We start from the raw sequence: 18,188 nt of genomic DNA on the forward strand, positions 1-18,188 counted from the left end.
TTATAGAAAAATATGCTATGCAGCAGGAGAAAGGTCTGTAGCACACTCATTCCAGGTTCATGGTACATTAAGAATCCATCAGGTATAAAAAAATAAAGGATTTCTGACCTTAGAGAAAAACAAAACAACAACAAAACATCTCGCCCTGCTACAAGATTTGCAGTTGACCCTTAGAGAGGTGGCTTTGTGCATTTTTTCAGATCCTTCAAGGAAACACTGAATATTTTAATAATTATTTATGAGCTGCAAGATCCCTTCACAATTGATTAGTGGACTCAGGGCCTCAGAAAATGGGCTTGAAATGAAAGCTTTCATCAATTCTAAATTGCTGTCCTTAACCACAAGCCATGGTAGGATGCCCCCCTGAAGCTGAGAGCATGCTGTTCAGTGCTGCACACTTCTGTGGTTCAGGTATTCAGCGCACACAGGCACACAGCCCCAGACTTGCTTCAGTACCAGTGCTCCTGGTGGAGAAATGTGTGTTTCGGTTTTGAACACCATGCAGTTCCATACACCTCAGGAAAGATACCGTGAATTCTCTTATACACTTGCAGCACAGGAGAATTCAGTCATTTCATGCTCATTCACCTTAAGAGCTGGTTAAGGTACGTTTAGTAATACGAGGAAGAGAGGTAAAGATTCTCACGTATTTTCAAGTTCCTGACAGTGGAAAACAAAATAATTTGGGGAGCTACAAGACCTTCTGGGCCTCAATAAATTGACATAGATCAGTGGAGCACACCAAGTAACAATGACCAAATGTAAGGGCCATGGAAGGAGAACATCTGCTCCTTTAAGGGCAGCTGGTCAAAGAAGGCATAAACAAGAACACACAGAGACAAACCTGCCTAACACACGGTAAGGGAGGGGTAATGGTGGGAACAAACCTGGCCATGGCACTAATTGGTATGGACGTGTGGAGTGTGAGAAAGTTCATTTTTAAGCTGGGCGGGTAAGGAAGGGAGGGAGACAAACACACAGAGATGTAAAACCTGATCAATTAGCACTAACCAAGGCAATCACCGGAAGCAAACCTGGTCAGTCACATCATTTTTTGAGATATTCAGAGACTGCAGCAACCCAGGACTTTGCAACTGATAAGGATGTGAACCTGAGAGTTTATTTTTTTCAGGCAGTCACAGTATGAACCAAAAAAAATATATATTTGTTTTTTATTGCATTGGTGCTTGGAAATCATCTGGTTTATGCAGGCTGAAGTACATTTAATCTTGCCTCAGTAATTAGTTAGTGAATATAATGCAGGAACAAAAAAATCATAGATTTCTAGAGCTCAAACTTAGAAAGCACTATGATTAGTTCATATGCCAAAATCTGCATGAAGCCAATATAACTGTGTTTGCTCAAAAACCTATCACCTAAGAAAAATCCACCTGTGGTTTAAATGCTTCAAGCAAAAGAGAGACTCCACCAAATCCATTATAATGGTTTTCCCATAACTAATTGTATTCACTGCTGAAAATGGGTGCCTCATTTCTAATCTGAATGTATCAACATGCAGGTTGAAGTATTCCCTCTTATTTTTTATTGCTAGATAAAAAAAGGGATACATTAAAAAAACCTGTGAATCAATTGTACTCTGACATATCAAAGCATGTGATTAATAATGTCAGGCAAAATTAAAAAGAAATAGATTTTTTTTCCAAACAGAATACTTAGAAGTGTTTATCACTTGATGCAATGAGTTAGGTAGCCACCCAGCATCTGAGTCATCAAAATCTATCCATCACCTTTGCTATGCACCCAGGTTGTAAAGAAATAGTCAAAACTAGTTCTGATTTGTCTGGAGAACTGATTCTCAGCAACCTTATGTAAGTATATATATGCAATGTAAATGTAGAACATAATCATATTTGTGCTTCCCAGTCGTGCTTACATAAGAAAGATGATTATTTTTCCCCCATGTCCAGCTTGTGGACTCTCTCTGTAGATGGACACATGGCTATAACCATGCAACTACTTGGAGACTCAGCATTTCATACACCATCACATTGGTTACTTTCAGAAACTTACTGCTGTTGAAGAAGCAATGTAAAGGCAACGAAAAATTGACATGCAGGTTGCCTCATTTGGTGGTGACTGTTTACATTTATGACTGACTTAGGTACGATACAACAAGTAACCACTAAATGTAGTTACTGGTGGATACTTGGCTGGTATAGAGCCAACTGCCAATCTGAGCCAGACTTCTTGACCATAATTTAACTCTAATAAAGCATTTCCAGTAATTACTCTGTCTGTGTACTTGTTACTATTCAGGTTTTCAGCCTGAAAACTGAGTTTGTCTATTCCATCAACGACCAGATAGCCAGAGGCACGTGGACTAAAGGATTCAATGGTATATTCAAAAACATAGACACCCAGGTACGGAACATGGAACTTCCCAGTTGCTGGGGCAAATGAAGCTCCATAGTTGACATCCAGATTGTTGAATCTGATGGGTCCTGGATTGGTCATTCCATATGTATGAGATGAAAAAAAAGCCACCATAGGTGCGTATCTGTATGATCCCTTTGAAAAATCTGAAAAGGAATAAAGAACAATTTCAAGCAAAACTACATTGTAGAAAAGCAAGTCAGGGCAGCCAGAAGATCAAAAGCAGTTTTTCTTAAGTCACAACATCCAGTAGCTTGAACAACTGAAACATAGTATGTCTGCATAAACACAGGCTTCTTCTGTCTTGTATAAAAAAACAATTTTCTTCACAATTAGTGCTAGGTGTATCCACAAAAGAGCAATTTTGGAAACAGCAAAGGAACTTGCTATAAGTCTATACTATGTTATCATGAAGGGAACTGCTATTTTTCTTCTCTTTCTTTCTCGACACTCTGTCCCCCCTGAAGTTTTTCCCACCCCAAGAGCTTTCATTATTCATCTGTGTGTGCTGAAGCCAAGAATTTTCTCCACAAATCTTAGGCAAACACTGAAGAGGTTGAGCACTCCTGATGTTAAATGCGGAAATAAAAGTGTATGTTCTTGTCTTCAAGCTGAGCATGCACACTATGATTTCCTGCCACTGTACACATGATTTTATTCACTATTCGTATGCTGTCATGAGTGAGAATCAGCCAAATGGCTGCTGAAAGCTGCATAAAATTCAAATTCCTTGTGGCCTGGGTGTAAATTGTTTGTTTGCTTTCCTGACTGAATAAGCACAGCTTCCACTTTCCTTTTTTGAAGTATCAAGGGCTGCATCCTTTGCTGATGAAAAAATCAGAGGCATGTCTAAAATTACTCCTTGAGGCCATAGTCCCACACATCATGGCAGTCACTGGTATTTATAGAGCATTTATGGTCATGCTGAAGCTAGTATTCCCCAGTGATGTGCACACCCTCCTGGCTCTGCAGAATCTAGCAGGGAGCTTTCCAGCTATTATGGCTGGTCCCAAGTCAATTTAATCCCATTGTCTGGTCATAATAAGGAAAGAGATCAGGAGTCACCCACGGGGATTGATGTTTTCAGCACCAAAACACAGGACACTAGCACTTGGGTTGGCACTCATTAAAGTGAAATGCGAGACCTTTGACTCTCAAATTAGGCCCTGGGGCAGGGGCCAGCACATTGACCTACTAAATTCATACTTACCAGCACTCAGAGAATTGTCATTCACCAGCTTTGTGCTGCAGTTGACTCCTCCAAAGGGGTGGCGACAAGCACAAATAAAACTCTGTCTGTCATTGATGCAGGTTCCTCCATTCTGGCATGGGGAACTGACACAAGCGGAATACTGTCCTGTGACAGAGAGGGAGGAAAACCAACAGCCTCAGTTGCAACATCGTTATGGTGACACTTCCCAAGTTTTCAGTATTTTGGAAAGCCTCTTCGTCAATTCTTCAAGCTGGTGGAACCTCTGCTGGGGTTCTGTGCGAAAGCCAACTTCAGATCATGTCCAGGCTGTTAAGACCCTTTCCTGTGCAGCTTCCCATTTTGCCTGAATGCAGCCTACCCTCATTTAGTCTCAGAATTACCTGTAAATGCTGAATTCTGCTTGTCTCAGAGAGTCAGGTGCACGTGATAAGGTGAAATATATTACAAACCTAACTTCTTTGGGGCATCTCACACAACAAACATTATGAGAACCATCAAAAGATTTTCATCCAGACATTTTGCCTTACTGCAGCCACCCTGCATTAAGGCAAACTACTTCCATGAGGAATTTTAGTTCAGTAGGAGAATGCTAAAACACATTTTATGGTGCTGCTTTAATTTGCACTGATGGAGCACATGGACTTAAAAACAAAACAGTAATTCTTTTTACAGAAAAGAACATCCATCCTGTAATGGGAAATAAAGCAATTTAGGACCATCATGACTGAGGTCACAGCAGAGGCAGCTGGACATGAGGAATTAATGTTTTCCTTCTCAGATAACAGTCTTGCTGCACACTTAGGTGAAGTTATTTTCCACTCACGTTGAGAAAGCAGCCACAACATTTCACTCCTATTTACCTAGCAGCCACATATTTACCAAGTGTGAAAGGAAAGTAGAAAAGGAAGGAAAACAGCTGATTGTGCTGACTGTATCATATTCCCCAAACACAAAAGCTTTCTGCAAGAACACGGCAGCCTCTCTACTAATTGACCCCTGCTTATCATAAAAAAGAGTAAATCCAAGAAACAGGAAAAAGATTACAAGGAGGAAATGCTAACGAGATTGAGACTAGTGTTTTAACAGCCTGCTGAGGAATGATTTTGCCTGAACTTAACCTTGGAGTTAAATCAAATTCAGACATAGCTTTGCCTACAAAAAATTAACCCTCCATGTGCAGCACTACTTAACAGCAGCTGTGGAGCCTGCTCTATTTGCTAGAACTAGGAGAAGCTGTGAAGAGGTTATTCAAGTTAGGACTTTCAGAGTAAGAAGCAAATACCCTAGAACCCTACTGAGCAGATAATTTCTGTGCAGCTTCCATGTGGTTTTACACTAGCATGGATTTACTGCCATTTTTAGCTTAGGCTGACCCTCTGCCCAGTATTTTCTTTTTTCTTGCTGAAGGGCATCCTGAGACACCATGTCTGTATTCTCTGCTTGGGGTAAAGATGTCAAGAGGTTCCATTTAGGAAAGGATTTCCTACTATAGTACATAACCTATTTTTAATTAAACTTTCACAACTTAGTAGTGTAGATGAGTAAAATAGACATACCTTAGAAATAAAATTAAAGACTTAAATTACAGCTATTAATAGCAGAGAATATACAGAACACAGAAGCTATTTACACTCAGTATGGTAGGAGCGAGGAGAGCTAGTTAATTCTGAGTTTTGCTACTCTTCAGGAGGGCAAGTAGCCAGAAGGTCTTCGGGGAAATAGACTGCAAATGCTGTGCAAAGAAATCTTCAAACAAATAACAAAGCTCTGTCAGTATGTACTGGGGTGTTGTTTAGAAGCAAATCAAATATTTAGCAATGTAATGGTCTCCTTATGTGAAGAAGTGACTCCAGTGGTTCAATCTGGAAATGTCTGAAGAGCAAGTAACCTACTAACATTTTCTCAATATACAGTTATCAGTAACTGACTCTCAGGAAGCCCTGGGAGATTGGAAGAGCCTGGGAATCTACTAAACCATCCTGCTCACACAGGGTCAGACTGGTTTTCAGTCTACAATTGTTAATCACCTCTGGCTTAGCACTCTCAGTCTGACAGTGATGAAAGTAATGAGCATCCCCAGTAGCCTAGATGTGAGAAGTGCCTGGAAGCAGTGGGAGAAGGGCTGGCAGGGCCAGCAGCCAGAAACTGATAGGAACAGCAGGGCTGGTGTCTTACCTGGACAAGAGACAAAGAGAACATGGCAGGCTGATCATTCTAACCAGGGTTAGTCATTCAAAAAGCCTAGGATTTGGCTTGATCTGAAACAGGGATCCCAGGCCCATGTGCAAGGTGTGCAGTGTAGGGGCTAGGTCAGGATGCTCCACACACTGGGACCCTGGAGAGGGAATGCAGGTATAAGCCCTGTGTAGGGTGTTCATGGTGCAAAAAAAGCACAAAAATTCACCTCCAGTGCTCTTGGGCAAACAGTAAGGAGCAGATGTACTTCAACCATGTCTTTCAGTTTTGGGGTGGGCAAATTAAGACTAACTCTGAGAACTCTGTTTCTCTGCTAAGCAGAGGCATCTAATACTTCCAGTGTGATGGTTTCAGAATCACTAAATTAAAAACAACAGAAGACTTTCATCTATCTGTCAGTCTAAAGAATAAAAAAAAAAAATTTGAAGCATATGTCATCCAACTGAACTGGAATAACCCTTAAGTTTTTGCAATTAAAATGTAGAATACAAAATGCTTAAATAGATTTATTTCACTGCAGGCTTGAATGATAAAGCAACAGTGGAAACTTGCATGTCTGTTACAAGTCAGAAATCATGTGAAAACAAAATCAGAAACAAGACAGAGGGAAATTACCTTACTCACACAGAGGCACTGTTTTAAATGCATAAATAACACACTTGCACTCTTGTGTTGATGGGAGGGTGGCATAATCTGAATAAAGCAAAACCACCACTAATACAAAACATACAAGAGAGTGCCTTAAAAAGTAAGGCAGCCTCTAGGTTCTCTAGAGTACAGACTCAGCACTACATGGCAATGGGAAAATGGGAACTGAGCTAAGCTGCCCTCGCATTGCATCACGTCTCTGTAGTAGAACAGTGCACTGGAAGGAAGGATGAGACATAATCCATATCCTAAACTAATGAAGAGTTTACTGTATATTTTTGTTTAAATGTTGTAATCTCCCTGTGTTTGCCACTTAAGACCATTGCTGTCGTATTTACCCTGGGTTGTCATTACAGTTAGTTAGTACCAGGTGATGTGATCAGCGTTTTCATCCCCCATACTCCCATTGCAGCCTCTAGCTGACATAAAACTTTTATTTAATTCATTCCACAACATGGGAAGTCTCCAAACTTGTATGGCCCTGTGTACATAATGCAGACTGATGTTTCCTGTTGATTTCAAATTACTACTGAGGAAAGTATTACCTCAAGGCCAAATCCTGAATACATTAAAACCAATGAAAACCCCAATCTGTCAGAGTAGAATCAAATATTGAATCTGTTGGAACCAATGAGAATTGTCATTCATCTCTCTATAGCATTTTATTATCATTTTTCTGAATAAAAAAATAATTCTCATTTCAAATATATTTTATAATTTGCCAATTATTCCATAGGGTTTCTTCTAGAAACTTTAGAAGAGTCAGTGCTCACCTCTAGATGACCTCCTGGAACTTAGAGATAAAAAGCTTTCCTGGAGAAGTAAAATCTCCCCAGGTAGAAGATGGACACGTGTTAATTAGGATAACATTCTTAGTTATTTAACTTCCAGAAGTGTAACTAATGACTTTGCTAGACATGAAATACCATAGAGTGTAAAAGCTTATTACTGATCGAAAAGTCTGCATAAACATTGCTATGTAGAAACCTGGCTCAAAAATAGGGCTTTTCGACATGTGCAAAGATCTGCACTTTCTGTAAGAGTGAACATGCTATCAAGTAAGCTATTTGTTAAAATTCAGCATGAGATAAATAAAAAATAAGAAAGGCATTAATTCATTGATGTGGAGTAAAAAACAGCAGATGGCAGCTTCCTGTGCTTCAAGCAAGGTAGCACTAGTGACACTTTCCAGTGTAGTAGAAGACTCAGAAAGGATCAAAGGCATCACATCTCATTTTCCCTTAGTTTCAATTGTGAACAAGAGTTTTAAGTTTTAACCTCGTGCAGTGCAGGAAAGAGACAGGAAACAGAAATAACTGAGAAAGGATTGCTATTTCTAATATCAAAGTAATCAAATTACTTTGTAGCAAAAGTCTGACAAATCTCCGTGCATTTTTAATTGTTACCGCCTGTTGGAGTACCTGTGTGTCCTCTCTAACTGAAAAGATAACCAAGAACTGAAATCCTTTAGTGGGGATGGCTTTCAGCAGAAGCCAAGTTACTCATAGGAACGAGGCTTTTAAAAAGATCATTTGCACTGATTACTGTGAAGTGCTGTACCTAGGACAGAAGGACATAGAGGGAGGAGGGGAAAGTGAGGGAAGAGGCACGGAGAGGGAGAGAGAAAGGGAGACTGGCACATGAAGAAGACTGATAGCTCTTACTACCCTATACATCTGCTTACAACAGGGACCAAATATTGTTGCAGAAAAATTTTTTAGTTTAAGAATGCTTTACAGAAAAGATTTAGGTCTGGATCTGCAAAAGTATCTGGACACCTATCTGTCATCTAGGAACCTGTCTCACTTATTTTAAGGTGAATTAGAGTCCTTTGAGAATTTCCAGTCAACCACTGTTCATATTCTGTATTTTTTCAGAAACAGTATTTCCATAAAGCATTATTTTGTGCTATTGATTTTCACCGAAGTCTGATTCCAGAAGTCATAACTCAGAGTTTTGTATTTCTGTGAATTCATTCATATGAATTAATTTCATATGATGACATTTGAATTGACATTGAGAAGTGAAACTCACTCAAAATGTCCTTTTTAAGAGTGGCAGCTCCTACTCAGCTGAGCTGTTCTCCATATGGACACAAGTCAAACCTATTTATTGGCTCCTGATTCTGCAAGAACACACTGTTGTAATTGTAACTGCACTGCACTAAATCTCAATGAAGTACTGAAGAAGCTGGCAAAACCCTCATTACAGTAATTTGATATATTCATTTGCTTCAGGTTTTTGATACCTTTCATCCTCACTGACACTGCAAAGTATTGATGCAAACCCAACTTGCACATTTTTTTAATTGAATTTGCTAATTGAGATTCAGGCACAACATTCTAGTAGTCTAGCTTTTGTTTAAATTGTCAGTTACCTTTGGAAGATCAGGTTCTTAGCTGAGTGTGTGTGCATGCACATATATCTTAAACTGATCAGATGTGAATTTATTAAGGAAAATCAAACGGAGTTTCTAGCTGCCTCAGTGCAAAGTCTCCTCATAAGAAAAATAAATTCTCTTGTAAACAAGAGACCAAAGTAAGATCAAGTTTCTCTGAAACACATTTTATAGCATTCTTCAGACTTTTAATTCACCCTCAGTCAAGTTCTTCCACCTCAGTTCATCACAGTGGTTACATAAGACTTTATTACAAAGACTCTAATTTTTAGTAAAATGCATTACCTGAATCTACAGTGTTATCTGTGTTTCTCTGACTTCGGCTTGCCAGGCTCATGGTAACGTTTGCTGTCCCTTTTTTCACTGGAGCTGGTTTCTTGATAATTGGTTTCACCTGTTTCTGAAGTTTAGTCATGTTGTTCATTGCACTGGCCACTGATACATCAACATGCTGGGTTAGATTTGTCAAGATAGTTCCTGCTTTTATTTCAAGTAGAGATTCAATGAGCTCTTTGAGGCCCCTCTGCAGCAGGGGGATATCTGGCTGAGCAAGTTTAATTAGCACAGGTATACTTGTATTCACCTTCTGGATCCTGCTGTTGGTATCCTGACACAGCTCCCAGGCCTCATGGGCAGTCTTGTTCAGAAGTGGAATGCTATTGGAGAAGCGGATTGACTTGGCTTCCAGGGCCTTGATCCTGGAACTCAGTGTCTGGAGCTGAATCGAGACCACTTGTTCTTTCTCTGCCGAGGCAGCTTTGGTTTTTTTCAGTGAGACACAGTTGTTTGCCAAAAACTTGGAAATTTTTGACTCCACACTCAGAAGGCGAACCTCATGTTCCTTTGATTCCTCCACAGAGTCAAATAGTTTTTCTTCCAGGTGGCTGATAACTTGTTGTTGATTGTCCACTTTTGATGACGTTACATTTAAAATATAGAAAAATCTTCTGAAATTGTGAAGGATACTTTTTTCAGACTCCTCATATGGAATCTCAGAAAAGGATGGAGATACTTGTGAAGTGAATTCATACTTCTTGCCAATGAGCAGCGTGTGGAGGGACTCATTCAACTGTTTGAACTGAGGAATGAAAGCTAGGAGGCTGTCCAGTTGTTCAGCTCTGCCACAGCAAACTTCAGTCTCTTTTCTCTGATCATGTAATGTATCTTTTAGAACATAGTTATCATAAATAGAATCAATAGCACTGTTAATTATTATCATGGTCTTGTTCAATCCATCTTCTATTTCCATTGAACATTCATTAACACGACTCTCAAACCACTCCTGATAAGCCTGAGATTCATTTTTAAGTTCCTCCTGAGTTTTGGAAAGCTCCTTAATTGCAGAACTCATTCTGTTAATGACAGTCGTGAGGTTTTCAAGCTTCTCATTGATTGCTTCAGCTTGAACTTGTTGTTCATACTCTGAGGTCAGACTAAAAGGTACCCCTTGTTCAATCAAGGGTTGCAGGATCTCCATATCATAGCACAAATCATTAATTTGCTCATTCATTTTGTCCATCTTACTGTCCAATGGAAGGAGCAGGTCAGAGAGACTTTTGTTTAGGACAAGCATATTCTGTTGGGTTGCTGACAGTTGTGTTTGGAAATCCCTTCTGCTCTCTGACAACATGTCATCACAGACTCCCAGAATAGAGTCTCTCTGAATTTCCATTGCAACACTGAGATTGCTGATCTTGCTATCCTGGACTCTTAAGTCATCATAGATTTGCAGTACCATCATGCCTTGTTTCTTTACTTTCTCATGCAGTGTGAACATGTACTCTGTAACATTGTACTCTGTGACTTTACCTGCTGAAGGGAGGTTTTGGCTTGGAGACTGTTCAGCTGATAACAGTTGTTGATGAGCATCTTTCATTTCAGTAAGTGTCTTATTTAAAGATTCATAATAAATTACACTTCTTGACTGTTGATGCTCTAAGTTATCTTCCAAGAATTTCTGTTTTTCCTGTAAAGCTTTCATAGGCTTGTGACAAGCGATGGTCATTTCCTCCTTCATCTGCACTATATGACTTTTTAGCTCAAGAATGTCAAGCTTTGTTGGTCCATTATCTTTCTCCTGAGAAAATTTTTGTTGGGTTTCATTTAGATGCTTGACTAAATCTTTTGTATTTTCAAGATCATCTGACAAACTAGACACAGTCTTGAAAGCTTGAGCTGTGCTCTCTTGCATTTCACCTTGAAGTACTTTTAACTCTTGTCTGACAATGTCTCTGACTAATTCATTAATACTTCTGGATTTGAGACCTTTGGGAAAAAGAAGAAATATGGAAAACATCAAAGCAATTCTGTTAGTAACCTCTAAGTTTTTTCCACAATATGAGCAAGCACAGTGCTGAACAGAAGTGAAACACACACATTCCACCCCAATTTAGGCACCCACATAGCAAAACTTAAAACTGAGGAATGTAAAGGATGGCTAAGAGTGTTTGAGAATTCATCCCTGTTTGTACTGAAATTGGTGGGAGTTTTGCTGTTATTGTGAAAGGGTGAACTCAGGCTCTGTAAATGTAGTATCAACTTTGATCTCCTAGCTAAGCTGTTTCTGAGCACTAAAATCAGATTTGTGTGCTTTTGTGGCTTGCTCATAAGAAAATGATGTGACCTTTCTCCACTGGGAAAGTAAGGAAAAAACCACCTGTCTTATAAGCATTATGGTCAAGAAGTGAAAGCAGAAGTTAGTAACATTACAACTGCTGCAAAATCAGGCATTTTACAGGTACAAGACTTTAGTTAGTTTTGCATACTACAACTATTTAATAACTCCTAAGAATATTGATCCTGAAAAGCATAAGGAAGTGGTGAATGTGTGAGAATTCTGATCGTGTGAATAACATCAAAACATGTCTCCCATATAACCTTAGATAGGTTAGACTGCTGCATATCATATTTGAATTAATTAAATCTCACTCTGGTGAGAGATCAGAATATTTCTTTTAAATTTATTCTCCAAAGATAGCCCCTATGTCCAGCTAAAACACAACAAAATTATTTGCACTTTTTTCTAAACCCTATGAACACATGCAGCCAGCTTGTGATATAATGATTAAATCCTTCAACTTCTACAATGCCTTGATGACCATTGATTAAAACTGTACTGATAAAGGCAGAAATTCTCTGTTGCCTTCCTCTCAATTATTTCTATAGCCTGGATTTTATTGCTTCATCTCTAAAACAGCAAGGCACATTCTGAAACCTTATTTGAAAGTACATTCTCAGCAAGAGCAGTAAAATGACAAGAAATCAGACCCACAAAACTCAGTGCAACTTCAGGCTCCAGAGGTGCAAAAGGCTTCTGAATAAAAATGGGTTTGCTCAGCCAGCTACAGAGAAGCACAGTATTTTTTCTATTCAGGAGAACAGAAAAATTCTGTGTGTGTTTCCAGCTGGAAACAGAGATAAAATAGTCAATGTTTGATTTTTATGAGCCATAAATGAGTCTCAGTCTTCATTATGTCTGGTAAAATGGACAGTGAACACCCCTGATTCTTAGCAGAGAAATCAGTCCTTTGTTCAGATGGTGGTTTCTTTTTCAAGGCAGGATATAGTAGGCAGGAGCAATAAGTTTGCTAGCCTAGAAAAGAGCCACCTCAGAAACAGAACATGAAGTTTCCTAAGTAATAAACTCAATAACTGTCAACTGTGGTCACAGAAATTACACCAGTTTTTACACAAAGTATAAAAACCCAACAAAGTGATAATACTGAGATTGGCTTTATTATTTTACGTTTTGCTGCCTAAACAGCAAGTAAATGACTAAACAGATTTACAACATGAATATGCACGTGAACATGCACACTTACAGAGCTTTGTCAGTGATCTTCAATGAAGGAAAAACAATAAGGTAAGATACTCAAAAAAGAGCACGTCCTGGCAACTGAGAGAAAGAACCAAGATATGAATGCAGAGCAAAATAACTGACATCTAGAGAAACTATTGTGACTAATTATTTGGTCAGGTTACTTCATGATGTTGAAAAATGTGCTTTAAGAAACACATTGAGCTGTGAAGAAAAGTTTAATGGCTATTGAAAAGTTACTCTACACCTTCTGTGAAGAATTATTAATTTCTTTATGTCAGCAACAAATCTTGATAACAGACCATCGTACTAATAGAGGTCTTCTGCAGGGTCTATATTGGCATTTTTTCTCTGTGCCAGTCAAGAAACTGCCAGCCTCACTCTCTCCCACTCCTGCTTTTTTCAGTTGGATCATAGGTGTTTTATGGAGCTCATCTCTGGTTTTCAATGTTTTTGTCATCAAGGGAGTGGAACTTGATAAACCAGACATGTTTGGGTTTCTCTCTCTTACTTCCTGGCTAGAATAACTGTGTACCTGGTAAGCAAGTACTATTCGTAAACGCACCAAGGGCTGTGAGAGCATGCTTCTTCAGAGAAAGACCTGATGCAAACTTGGGTTCTAGGTGACATCCAAGTAGATTCATGGATGTTACTCAATTTCTCTATTGCTCATTTTGAAATACGAAGGTCTAAACTACCCATGAACATTAAAGATCTCATGCACTTTTTATGAGATTATAAATTTTAACTCCCTGGCTGAACTCCAAAACGTGTAATTACTTTGTGTCAACATATACTCCCTTTGCAGTTTCAATTATTTGAAGAATAATGTGCAAAATAAATATATGTACACAGGAGACTGAGGTTATATATCCAGCTGTAAATTACTTTTCTGACTTGGAAGTGATTAACACTTCATTGCTGAACTAATTTTTAAAGGAGTGTACATTTTAATAATTAAGAGGAAAGGAGTCTATAAAAAGGCTTGAAGTGGAGTGAAAGGAGAAAGAAAACACAGAAAGAAGAAAGCAGACTTGATTAAGTTAAAGGAAGAACACCAAATTATTTTCTCTAAGTAAAAAGTAGGAACAGTCTCCTGGGTACTGAAAACAATTTTAAAAATGCACAAGTTTCACTAACCAAATTAAAGGACCATATTGTTTACTCCTGTGAGTGTTGCCCTGTATCAACAAATGACAGGTTTGTGGGACCAAAGGATATGTACATATGAAATAAAGGCTTTGTAAACTATATTGAATTGCTTGTGCACAGAAACAGAACTCATTCCTAACAAATGCTGATACAAAGCTGAGCAGCCATTAGAATGCCTGTGATAAGAAAAAAGCTGATTAATGGATATGAATAAAGGACCTGGGCACCAAGGACAGAAAATGGAAAATCAGGGAAGAAAGAGGTCAAAATAGCATAATGCAACTACAGATTTAACTGTGCTTTGAAAGCATGTTGCTTCAGGATGGCAGTAGTAGTGGGGGAAGTTGTGCTTTGCTTCACGTGAATTTTGAAGAGTAAATTTTTGCAAGTCTCGTATGTCCATACTGCACATATGTACCAAGTTAGAGGACAGCAGGGAAACCCCTTCCAGATCCTGCTACCTTACAATGCTCTTCACCCACCTGGAGTATGACTGGCTGATATTCCCTGGATAGAAACTTCAGTTGCCCTTTGACATTATGCATACAAGCTCACAGAAACACTAATCTCATTCTTTCTACCCTCCGCCCTTCATTTCTGCTGTTTACCTATGTACAAGCCAACAAAAACCTGTATTGGAATGTCCATAATTAGACTCAAGGAAAGAAGTTAATAGCAGCATTTTCATTAGAGCTACTTTGATTAGGAGATAGATTGAGAATAAATTAAAAATAGGGTCAGCAACTGGAGATTTCATCTAAACAGGTATAACATAGGCTATTGCAGATAAAACAGAGAAAGCCTTAACATACATTGCAGGGAAAAGTGAGATAATGGGGGTTTTTGTACTGCACATTTTAACTAGAATCATAGAATCCTAGGGGTTGGAAGGGACCTCGAAAGATCATCTAGTCCAACCCCCCTGCCAGAGCAGGGTCACCTAGAGTACATCACACAGGAAGGCGTCCAGGCGGGTTTTGAATGTCTCCAGAGAAGGAGACTCCACAACCTCTCTGGGCAGCCTGTTCCAGTGCTCTGTGACTCTCACACTCCCCTCACTCACCCAACACTCACCCTTAATTTGTTTATAAACATTGATGAGGTCACCCCTCAGTCTCCTCCAAGCTAAAGAGACCCAGCTCCCTCAGCCTTTCCTTACAAGGGAGATGTTCCACTCCCTTCATCATCTTTGTAACTCTGTGCTGGACTCTTTCAAGCAGTTCCCTGTCCTTCCTGAACTGAGGGGCCCAGAACTGGACACAATATTCCAGATGCAGCCTCACCAATGCAGAATAGAGGGGGAGGAGAACCTCTCTTGACCAACTAACCACACCTCTCTGACTTCTTCCTTTCAACCAGTTCTTGATCCACCTCACTGCCTGATCATCAAACCCATACTTGATCAACTTATCTACAAGGATGCTGTGGGAGACGGTGTCAAACGCTTTACTGAAATCAAGATAGACCACATCCACCGCTCTACCATCATCTATCCACCTAGTAATTTCCTCATAGAAGGCTATGAGGTTAGTCAAACATGACTTACCCTTGGTACAACCATGTTGACTGCTCTTGATGACCCCCTCATCCTTGATATGTCTAGAGATAGTGCCAAGGACAAGTTGTTCCATCACCTTTCCAGGGATGGAGATGAGGCTGACCGGTCTATAGTTACCCGGGTCCTCCTTCTTGCCCTTCTTGCAGACTGGAGTGACATTTGCTATCCTCCAGTCCTCAGGCACCTCTCCTGTTACCCATGACTTACCAAAGATGATGGAGAGTGGCCTAGCAATGACCTCCGCCAGCTCCCTCAGCACCCTTGGATGCATTTCATCCGGACCCATCGATTTATGGATGTCCAGACTACTCAACAGATCCCTAACCCAATCCTCATCTACCTGGGCAAACTCCTCCTTTATCTTGACTTCTTCTGGGGCTATATGAAACTGGGGCTCATGGGGAACGCCTGCAGGAGTAAAGACAGAGGCAAAGAAGCACCTCTGCCTTCTTTATATCCTCTGTCACCAGGGCACCCACCTCATTCAGCAGTGGGCCTATATTGCCTCTGGTGTTAGTTTTGTCAGCTATGTATTTGAAAAAGCCCAACTAGCACTTGCACCCTTAAACATAGGTAGGAAAATGGGAAGCAGGAGCACACCATGCAGCAGAACACCTCTTGGAATTGCATGAAATTGACAACTAGAATGAGGCGAATATAAAAAAGAATTAAGAGAAAGAAGGAGGGAAATGGTAAATACTCAAAGAAAAACTCATTGTATGTCCAAGGGTCAACAACTCCATCTAGAAATATGTGGAGAGGTGAAAGCAGGTCACTGAGCTGGAGTTGGGATAAACTTGATCCAGGGTACAAGAGAGCCATGTAGCATGTGGCATAAACAGCTCAGGAGACAGAGGAGGACAGAAAATAAAAGAAATGGGACCACAATTGGTAAATTCAAGGGAGATACTGAAGTACTTATTTTCATTTAGTTTTATCTCAGTGTAAGAAGATCCAGTTCCCTAATTCTATTTTCAAACAATAGCAAAGTCCTCTGGATTTGAAAGGGAGTAATACAAACAGTTTGGGAGAAATTACTGAAAAATGAGAAAAATATTGTACATAAAGGAAATGAAAACTTCAGTTCTAATCTGTTTGTTAAGCACCATTTCTAGTTGGGTAATAAACAGATCTTGCTATAGGATTCACAAAGAATGGATGCATAATTATGCTGGCAAGGGTCTGCCTAACCTGATTTCTGGCCATGTCTTTCTCATCTAATGAACATGAGTACAAATATTTATTGAAAGAAGCCTAATATGATCATAGTCAAGTTATTCAGCAGGATGTTTGACACCATATAAATACAACAATCATAGAATTCTTTGTTTCCCCTGCATAGGTAAATTTTGTATTAAAGAATATTACTTGGACTTGATAGCAAAGCAAATACTACTTCCGTTAGCAGCTGTCAGATAAACAAAAAACAGAGATAAGATTAGTTGCAGAAGCTCTTAGTAAATTAAAATGCCTTGCTAGTGATTTAAGTTACCGTGTAGATGATGTAGTGCCCAAGAATGTAAATTTTTTGTCAATATAAGACACACCACAACAAATGCCAACAAAGAAATCCCTCTATTATGTAATGAAACTATAAAAAGAGTTCTCCCTGTAAACGTTGAGCAATAGAATAGGACAGTCTATGAATGTTTTCAGCATTTATTTTTTCCTGTCACCTTTAACTGTGTGAGTGATTACATTAATTTATTTTTCTTACCTTTTAGAAAAGACTGGAAGTCTCTGCCCTTATCTCCATTGATTTTGCCTTCCAGAGAAGAAACCTTCTTGCTCACATCATTCATTGCAGCAGTAATGCTGTCAACCTTCTTCTCTAGAAACGTCAGTTTCATCTCCTGGCTACTAATCTTCTCACTCATTTTTTGTGTAAGTGCTTGGTCAGAAAATAAAATTAGGAGAAGGAAGGAAAAAAAAATTAGTGTTAAAATGTGGGGGGTGAAAAGTTTCTCAATTTTTAGTCTCAAGTGAATCATCCTAATTTTTGTCATCTATCGTTTATTAGTGACATTTAGCAGCACAGCAGTAACTAGTAGTGCAGCATTGGTATCCATTATAAAGCACTTAAAATTCTACAAGAGTATCTTGAGGGGTTAGCATATCTAATGAGCATAATGTCATTCTTCCTTCACCCAGCACCCTACCAGGTATTCAGTTAACTCTCATTTAGTCTATCTCCTCTAACACAATCACAAATGCATTGATTTTTACTTACCACTTACAACAATTTCATGAATTAGCGAAGATTGTGTCTGAAGAAATACATCACCTTTTCAGCCTTGGGGTCAAAAAAATACTTTTTCAACACAGCAACTAGGCAGGAAAACTGCTAACAAACAAATTACTTTGGAATGATCATTAGTCTGTCATTAAGATGCTAAAAGTGTGAAGTCGAGTTTCTTTTAAAATCTGCCCAAATTGTTCCTGATGTGTGTAGTCTCTTCAGGTATAAGAAGACCTCACTGGATGCTTTTACGTAGTGGTGAAGAAGGCCTTGGTCTTGCAAATGAAGACTCCATATGCCTTCAGCTAGCCATCTGAGTTTCACAACTGACAGAAATGAGACTTAGCCTGGGATTTTCAGAAGATGCTGATAAAATAAAATGATCTCATTCCTCTAAGCAAAGCGACAAAATTTCTTCAGTTCTTTCAACAGTTCAGGCTAAATAGCCTGTCTTAGACACAAGATACTGTCTTAGACACTCCACATAATCCAGGCCACCCTATGACTATTAATACACTGCTATGCAAAAGGTTCTTTAGTAATACATACCACTATTTTGCACCTTATATCTTA

The 18,188-nt window shown here is 39.2% G+C and overlaps 1 protein-coding gene across 1 annotated transcript in view; it reads right to left on the bottom strand.

The window, feature by feature from the left end:
- Positions 1-2,118: 2,118 nt before the first annotated feature.
- Positions 2,119-18,188, bottom strand: part of MMRN1 (multimerin 1) — a 42,999-nt gene continuing 26,929 nt past the window's right edge. Inside the window, exons 5-8 of the mRNA XM_051618352.1 lie at positions 17,094-17,267; positions 9,135-11,114; positions 3,605-3,751; positions 2,119-2,540 (exon numbers count right to left, since the gene is read on the bottom strand). Of these exons, the coding sequence (XP_051474312.1) occupies positions 2,119-2,540; positions 3,605-3,751; positions 9,135-11,114; positions 17,094-17,267 (2,723 nt within the window). The remainder of the gene's footprint in view (positions 2,541-3,604; positions 3,752-9,134; positions 11,115-17,093; positions 17,268-18,188) is intronic.

The sequence above is a fragment of the Apus apus genome, chromosome 4, assembly GCF_020740795.1.
Source record: "Apus apus isolate bApuApu2 chromosome 4, bApuApu2.pri.cur, whole genome shotgun sequence".
Classification (NCBI taxonomy): Eukaryota; Metazoa; Chordata; class Aves; order Apodiformes; family Apodidae; genus Apus; species Apus apus.